Here is an 8378-nt window from a genome sequence, read left to right as displayed (position 1 = left end):
CAGAAAGCTCAGCATAAAAGGGCTCGGGTCCTGGGATCCAAGGTCCACAGTCACCTCAACAAGAGCCTCTCCTGCTTGCACAGACTCAGGTGAGTGTCCAGCTGAGCTGAAGGGGCTGAGCAGATGAACCTGTGCTTCAGCCAGGAGAGGGCAGCAGGAAGACAGGATGGAGGTGGCAGAAATGGGCCCATGGTGAGCAGCAAGGGCAGGATTGTGAGGGAGTAGAGTCCACAAGCCATGTCAGGGGGTCTGTGATGCAGCAGACCTCAGCATCTCTCCTTCCTAATTTTCCCAGACCCGCACCCCTTTCCTCCTCACACCCTCAGTGATCTCTTGGCTCCTCGCTTGGTGTCTGGAATGTGCTTAGTCACTCAGTTATGTCTGATTCTTTGTGACCCCATGGACTAGAGCCCACCAGGCTCCTCCTTCCATGGGGATTCTTCAGGTAAGAATACTGGAGTGAGTTGCCCTGCCTTCCTCCAGAGGATCTTCCTGACCCTGGGATCAAACCCAGGTCTCCTCCCTTGCAGGCATATTCTTTACCATCTGAGCCACAAGGGAAGCCCAAGAATACTGGAGTGGGTAGCCTATCCCTTAGCCAGGGGATCTTCCTGACCCAGGAATCAAATGGGGATCTCCTGAACTGCAGGTGGATTGGGTGTCTAAACAGAGGAGAGATTTATGGGACAGTTGTGTGTTGTGTGCGCTGCCTGCCTGCAGGGGACGCCATTCACGCTACATCTGTAGGGTGTTTGCAGTGTCTCTGGAGACTCACCTGGACGTCTGTCAGCTTTCTTTCCTTCCAGGAGAGAGATGAAGCAAAGACAACTCATTAGGCACATTTAACTCCAAATCAGTTCCCACCTCTCTTCTGATCCTGACTCCAGGAGCAATTGGTCTGAGGGGAAAAGGACCTACAAATAAATGAAACAGTGGCCTGAAGCCTCTGCGTTGACACATACTTGCTTCATTTCTGTTTCGCTCAGGTTTGCCGACCTCCCGCCGAGATGTCCTCCCAGCAGAACCAGCAGCAGTGCCAGAGCCCTCCCAAGTGCCCCTGCCCCAAGTGCCCCCAAAGAGCCCAGCACAGGGTCTGCATCCAGCCTCCTCAGGCTGTGCTCCCAGCTCTGGGGGCGGCTGCTGCCTGGGCCCCCACAGGCGCCGCAGGCCCCACCGCTGCCGGCGCCAGAGCCCAGAGTCCTGTGATGGTGACGGTGCTCTGCAGTTCGGATGCTCTTGCTGTGGCCAGGGCTCTGAGGCCTGCTGCTGACCTGGATCATGAGATTAAGTAAAAACATTTGGTTCTAACGTGACTGGAATCTACCCCTCCTGGTGCATTCCGTTCCTATGCCCTTCTGTCCTGCAAAGATCTCCCTTGGAGATTTCCAAGTGTTTTCCCAGAAGGTTTTCCCAGATGGCTTCAGGAGCTCAGAGCTTCACCTCTTCTCCTTGATGTCCCTGTGAAAAAATAAAGCTTTTCTTTCACATGGCAACCTTTGTCTAACGTGTCCATGTCTTGGCCCCACCCCAGGATGCCCAAGGTTGGGTGCAGAACCCTGTCTCAGGACACAAACATAGCAGCTCATACTCTGCTCAACTCACAGGCACCTTTGGGGGATCGTGGGGTTAGGGGAGGGTATCGATGGAGCAAGTTAGTGAAAGTCTTGAGTTTTCCTGTAGGAAAGAGAGGAGATAGTACGGATGTCGAAATCCTCAAGGTCAATTCACGGAGTTCCTGTAAAAACGTTCTGGGCTCCCCAGCTGAATGGCAGGGCTGAGAGGGCAGAGAATCAGAAAGAGGCCAAAGAAGGACAAGATTAAAGAGGATGGAAGAGGAGACTATTAAGCTAGCCATCAATGAAGGATGAGAGAGTAGAGGTTGTAGAGTGTAGATGTGAAGAATTTGAAATTGGGGGACGGGAAGGAGTGGATTGGAGAAGCTCACCAAATGAAGGGGTTCTGAGAGTGTGAGCTGGGAAGGGACTCAGAATGAAGGGCATGGGAGGATGGGGAAGGAGCAGCGCTCAAAAGTAAAGTAAACTGCAAAGAGTCAAGGGGCTGCAAAGATGCCCAGTGAATGCAGAATCTTGCTCTGCACAGGAGGTCTCTTTCCCTGACAGTTCCTGACTTTTCAGCTGACTCACTCTCCAGAAAGCTCCATTCGGGTGGAGGAAGACCTCCTTCCTCCCCCTGCTCTGGTCCTATGGTCACTTTCACACACAGTGCCGGGCTGTTCTCTGGGAAGCAAGGAGAAAGGAAAATCCCTGGGGTGCCTGGAAAGGGGAGGATGGGAGTAGAGTGGTGCAAACGCAACCTACAGTCAGACGGTGCTCAGTACTGGAGAATCTTTATAATTCCACGAGGTCACAGAGGGCGAGTTGGGAGTAGCACAAAGCTCTGGAAAGCCATGGAAATGAGCTGCATGGTCCAGCTGGGGCCCCTGAGTGGCACCCTGGGAGCCCAGCCATAGGTATGCCAGGGAGGGAACGAGAAACACCAGACTGGGCAGCTCCTTGGCCCCTGGGCTGCCCCAACCCTGATGCTCTGTGGTCCTTGTGACCCAGAACAAGAGAGGTTCGCAGAGCTGTGACAGCAACAGGGGTCTCCAGAATGCTCTGGTGTAGTGTCAGTGGGACGGTGGTCCTTGTGAGGGCTCAGGTAGCCTCTCCCCAACCTGAGCTGGAACCATAGCAGAATGAGACTGGAGACAAACAGTCTAAAGGATACGTGAGGGTTAGACATGGGGAGCGAGATGACATTGTTGGTTTTTCTTGGCAGGACATCTCTGACCAGTGACTCTGTGGGAAATAAGTAAACCAGGTATAACATTAAAGTGTGTGTGTATACACACACACACACACACACACACACACACACATGCATACATATCCTGTCCTTTTGCCCTTTCAATGACATTTTGCAGATCCTGACTCTGTGACTCTCAGCCCACAGTGTAAGGAACCTGAAGGCAGCAAGGAAACAGAAAGGCTTTTGGGCAGAGATGATCTGGATCAAGACTGTTGATCAACCCCGAGATTTTCTCTTTTCCTCCTTTGATTTATAGCCAATGGGAAAAAAAGGGGACCCAACATGGAGAGTGGCAACAGTAAAGGGTTGTCATCTGAGTGGCAGATCCTCAAACTCTCCAGCCCCAGGCCTTCAACATTCCCTCTGTAGATTCCCAGACATGTTTCTGATAGAAGGGAGCTAAGTAGTCCCTAAGCTGCTCAAATGTCTGCCCTTGACCCTCAGGACTTTTGAAGGCTGGGTGTTTATAATTCTTCTTTCATTCAAACAACGTGTGTTGAGTACACATTTCAGAAATGTGTTGAACACAGAGAACTCAGCACTGTATCAGACACAGTTCCCAGACTTGAGAAGCTTATAGTGTAACAGACGCAGTGTAGACTGACATGAAATGAAATTATCATTAACTGGAATGGTACTTGCTATACGTGTGTGGGAAGTCCTTGGAACGTAGGTCATAGACTTTGGACCTCAGTTCCCATTTGACAAGAGTGAGGCATCTAGCCATCGTCACTTCTGGACAGTGAGTGAGGTCTTCAGACTTCAAAATGGCTGTTGGTATAGGGCAGGAGCTACGATGTTGTTCTGTGGAAACCCAGTTAAGGTGTTCAAGAGGAACTCATGGGATTCAAGAGCCAGGAGTCCTTGGGCTGGAGATTTCCGGAAGGAAGGAGAAAATAGCTGCATTTTTCCATTGTATTTTATTTTAACTTTGTAGAATGAAGTAATGACTTAATATGACATATGTAAAAAATGGATGTCTTTGATAAGACATTACAGTTGCAATAATGATTCTGAACTTTCTAGATACACAAAGGTTGTGGGAACAGTCTTTCTCTTCAAAACTTGAATATTTTGTAATCATGGCCAGTATTTGAGCCTTTTCAAAATTTATACTAAGCCTTCAAGAATAGGTAATGTGAGCTGGAAAGAAGTGAGGTTAGTGGGCAATATACCCACTGAGATAATTTTAAAACATAGCTAAAAATTCCTTGACTTTCTTCTCATTGAGAAATAAAGTCTGTGTTCCCGCCTCTTAAATCTAGACAGGCTTATGACAGCTCTAACCCATAGACTATGGTAGAAGTGATGCTATGTAACTTCTGAGCCTGGACCATGAAAGGTCATGCAGATTTCTCCTGGTCCTCTTGGGATGCTGTCTCTGGGAGGTACCATGTGAAGAGTCTCAGGAACACTCTGAGATCATCATCATGCTAGAGAGGCCAGGAATAAAGCAAGCAGCTGAAGCCAGCATCAACTCCGGTTATCTGAGTGAATGAGTCTTTATTGCTATTGGATTTGAAAACTAGCATTCAATAGCCAAAAAGTAATGGAAATGAGTTCCATTCTACATCAAATCTCTTGAAAAAAATGTACAGGCATCCAGTTTGTAGCCCTCTGAGACGCTTCTCATGTCCTCTTTTTCTCTCGGTTTTCTCAAAGCCCAGAGGCTCTCATTTGCTGGATGCCCCATGCATTCTTTCCAGGAAAGCCCTCACTTTGGGTTTCTTGAGAGTTCACTGCCTGTCCAGTTCACCTCTCTCTCCCAAGTTCATTATTTTCAGATGAACTTGCTCTTTCTTCACCAGGTCTTTCTTTCTGCCTCCAAGTTCTCCATCCTCTTTGGTCTCATTTTCCTCAATGTCTGATCCGTCACACTAGCCTCAACAGAGAAACGGATTCTGAGGACAGCTCGTCCCTCCTCTCCCATGTTATACACGGCCTTTTTCTGAGAGTGTTCTCAGCAACCAGACAGCTCCTCTTCTCCCACCTGCCACCCCCAAAACTCCCACTGGGCCACCCCCACAAACCCATGTGAGAAAAAGCAGACCTATTAATGAGCTAGGCCCCTGCCAGGATCATTCCCTGGTGCAAGCAAGCCGTACCTTCAGGAACCGAGGGAGGGGCCCACCGGGCAGCCTTGGGTGGAGCACTCAACAGACAGGTGAGAGGCATGTGGTGTAAGAAGAAGTTTTATTTCTGTATGTGGTCAAAGAGCGGTGAGAACACAGTGAGGCACAAAGCAGGGGAGCCCATGGGCTCTTGGGAAATACACCTTAGAGCCTTCTAGGGAGAGCGCACCAGCCTGCTGTGAACATTTCAGCTCGTCAGCCTGGGAAGCAAAGACCGGGGTGTCCAAGAAAGGATGCATCAAGCTGGGGTTTTTCCTTGGCTTTTGGCTTCTTGTTTCCTCTGAAATCACGTGTCTCAGCATCAGGAGGCCAGGTCAGCAGCAGCCTCCAGATCCCTGGCCACAGCCAGAGCGCCCGGACTGCAGACCACCATCACCATCGCAGGAGTCGGAGCTCTGGCGCCGGCAGCAGTGGGACCTGGGGCGCCTGTGGGGGCCTAGGCAGCAGTTGCCCTCGGACCTGGGAGCACAGCCCGAGGAGGCTGGAGGCAGACACCGTACTGGGCTCTTTGGGGGGCATTTGGGGGAGGGGCACTTGGGAGGGGGCTGGCACTGCTGCTGGTTCTGCTGGCAGGACATCTCAACGGGAAGTCAGTGAGCCTGGACACATTCAAGGAGAAAAGATCAGTGCACAAGCTCCAGGCCAGTGTCTCCCCTGTGAGCGGTCTTACTAGGGCCTATGCTCCTAATCCCAGCTGCCTCCTGAGTTGTGATGTTCAAGAGGAAAGCGGAAATGGATCTCAAGTTCAACTGACCTGGCAAGACAGTTCCCTCACTCTCTAGTCCTTCCCAGAACCATGCTGTCATCCTCTAAGTGGGCCCTGTAGAAACACAGAGGGAAATACACCCACTGGGAAGTGACCCCTGGAGGATGTCTCTGGTGCATGTGTGTTTCAGGATGAAGCGTGGGGGTGGTGCTGAGAGCCATGTGTCCCAGACCCCAATGCCTCCCACACTGGTCCTTGCTCACTGTCCCCTGCCCTGTTCCCAGTTGCCCCCCAAAGTCTGATTCTTGCTGCCTCCAGAGACACCTCTGCTTTCCTCTTCCCCACCAACCCCAAGTTTGTCTCCACCACACTCCTAGCTGAGGCTCTGTCCCCTTCCAGTCACTCACCGCTGCAGTGGAGGCAGGAGAAGGATGCTCCTGAGCAGGCTGTGGATGCGCAGTTCAGAGCAGAAGCCCTTTTATCCTGTGCTAGGTGTGTGATGCACGGCCCGAGCATCCTGCTGCTTTCACAACAAGGGGGAGGGCAATGACAACACACACTTCCTACTTGCTTGCCTCGTGTCTTCCTGGGCACGAATCTAAAATTCTACTAAGGTGGAACCAGGATGTCCCTGTGACTGCTGAGCCACTTGCTACTCAGATCTGCTCTGGATCTATTGCTATGTCTTTAGTCATTCATTCACTTCCGTTCCTAGACCAAGCTCTGTCCATTTTACTTCATTTGACAAGAATAATATAGAGAGATGTATGACAGGTTTCTTCTCTGATTATCTCACAGGTTAAATAGATCATGACACAGAGAAGTAAATATATATTTTAAAATAATTTTTAAAAGTCTTTATTGAGTTTGTTACAATATTGCTTCTATTTCATGTTTTGGTTTTTTTTTTTTTTTTTTTGGCCACAAGGCGTATGAAATCTTAGCTCCCTGACCAGGGATTGAACCCTCACCTCCCATATTGGAAAGTGAAGTCCTAACCTCTGGGTGGCCAGGAACCTCCCTAGACAAGTAAGTATATTGATCTGTTGAGATATGTGCTATCATAGAAGTGTTTATAAAGACCTCAAGCCTAAGATTTTAGCTTATGATTGGTCCATCCCCCTTGTCCCCGCATTGCACTGCAAGTCCCAAAGGGTAATGAAGACTTCTGCGTTCTCTGAAGTCTGGTGACAGCTGGTCAAGGTCATTGTCCTGAGGGAGATGGGAGATGTGTAGGGTAAGGGATGGAGGTGGGAGCCATTTCTTGTCTAAGACAGACAGGTTCCTAAGAGGACCTCACTGTCCCATGTGGCAGCATGGGCAGCAGTAGACGAGTCCCACTAAGAAGGGGCCTACAGCTCTAGATGTGACTAGATTCACAATTGATATCATTAAGAAGAAGGAGGAGAAGGGGAGATGGGGAGAAGTCCACTCTTCACTGAGGCTCTGTTGTGTCCACATCTGCCAATGTGCACTATTGATTCTAACACTGGAGAAGCTAATAGAAGGAAGTGGTTCAGATATTGGAAGAGCTAAGGGAAGGAAAATAGTGCAAATGATAATAATGAACCATTTTACAAAAATGGTTGGTAATTTTAAGACTGACCATGGTGGAGGTTTTATATGAGCCTCATTTGATATCATAGGCCTTATAATGGCTAAAGTGAAAGTGTTGGTTGCTCAGTCATGTCTGACTGTGACCCCATGGACAGTAGCCTGCCAGGTTCCTCTGTCCACAGAATTCTCCAGGCAAGAATACTGAAGTGGGTAGCCATTCTCTTTGCCAGGGGATCTTCCTGACCCAAAGATCAAACCCGGGTCTCCTACATTGCAGGCAGATTCTTTCCCATCTGAATGCTATTTTCCCATTGAATTTACTGGTGACATTACATATCTATTCCTCATCAAACTGTCTCCAATATGAAAAATATATTACACTACACTTACCCAAAATAAATTTATCATTGACACTTCAGCATTCACATACTTAAATTTAATTAAATAGAATTACATAAAACTTTATTATAGCAAGTGTATCACATTGCATTCCAATTTCTTATAAGCTTAAAGGACTAGCTACCTGTTTTTAGACACAAAATTAATAGTAAAGGCTATGGTGTCCTTTTTCTCATCAATGTACAATTTACTTGTTTTGAATCAGTGATTCCAAAAGTTCTTTCAGGATACATGTGAGAACATAAATGGTCCTGGACAGGGGGAGCTGATATGTATTTTCACTGATATCTCAGTTAGAGTGAACACTAAATATATATTCCAGGAAGATCCCCTGGAGAAAAGAATGCCTACCCACTCCAGTATTCTTGCCTGGAGAATTCCATGGACAGAGAATTCCATGTTCATGGGGTCACAAAGAGTCAGACACGACTGAGCAACTAACACTTTCACTTTAGCCACTATAAGGTCTACGATATCAAATGAGGCTCATATAAAACCTCCTAAGGCAAATGTGTAGGTAGAAGGGAGGAGAACTGACTTAGTCTTAGGGTTCAAATCTAGCTGCAGAAGGGAGCTAATTATTTGTCCATGCAGTATGCTTTTCTAGAAATAAGCACAGAGGCCATGTTTTGTCCCAGCGATGTGTGATTCTGCGTTGCTGTGGGGCTACACTTTGGTGTAACACTTGTCCCCAGTCAGTGTGACTCAGATCATTTCAGAGCCTGCTAATAGAGCTGCCTTCTGGTCCTGGTGCTTCACCAGCTGACTGGTAGCTG

The 8378-nt window shown here is 48.5% G+C and overlaps 1 protein-coding gene and 1 pseudogene across 2 annotated transcripts; one reads left to right on the top strand and one right to left on the bottom strand.

Annotated features, from left to right (window-relative positions):
- Positions 1-999: 999 nt before the first annotated feature.
- LOC147376495 (late cornified envelope protein 3D-like) lies at positions 1000-1270 on the top strand (annotated as a pseudogene).
- A 3714-nt stretch (positions 1271-4984) lies between these two features.
- LOC147376494 (late cornified envelope protein 3D-like) lies at positions 4985-6176 on the bottom strand. 2 transcript variants are annotated; one of them, XM_086394495.1, is made up of 3 exons: positions 6054-6098; positions 5695-5760; positions 4985-5539 (listed from the first exon to the last, which is right to left on the bottom strand). In XM_086394495.1, the coding sequence occupies exon 3, from the start codon at positions 5516-5518 to the stop codon at positions 5255-5257; it is 264 nt and encodes an 87-aa protein (XP_086250621.1). In that variant the 5' UTR covers positions 5519-5539; positions 5695-5760; positions 6054-6098; the 3' UTR covers positions 4985-5254. The 2 variants fall into 2 exon arrangements, with proteins under 2 accessions (XP_086250621.1, XP_086250620.1); XM_086394494.1 differs by lacking the exon at positions 5695-5760 and having other exon boundaries at positions 6054-6176.
- Between the last annotated feature and the right edge of the window lie 2202 nt (positions 6177-8378).

Source organism: Bos grunniens, chromosome 3 (assembly GCF_055505025.1).
Source record: "Bos grunniens cultivar Pamir isolate PY7600 chromosome 3, Bosgru_T2T1.0, whole genome shotgun sequence".
NCBI lineage: Eukaryota > Metazoa > Chordata > Mammalia > Artiodactyla > Bovidae > Bos > Bos grunniens.
This window is presented reverse-complemented; position numbering and strand designations above follow the sequence as displayed.

Coding starts and splice junctions, on each gene's coding strand:
- LOC147376494 (XM_086394494.1), bottom strand. CDS start 5,518: ATGTCCTGCCAGCAGAACCAGCAGCAGTGCCAGCCCCCTCCCAAGTGC.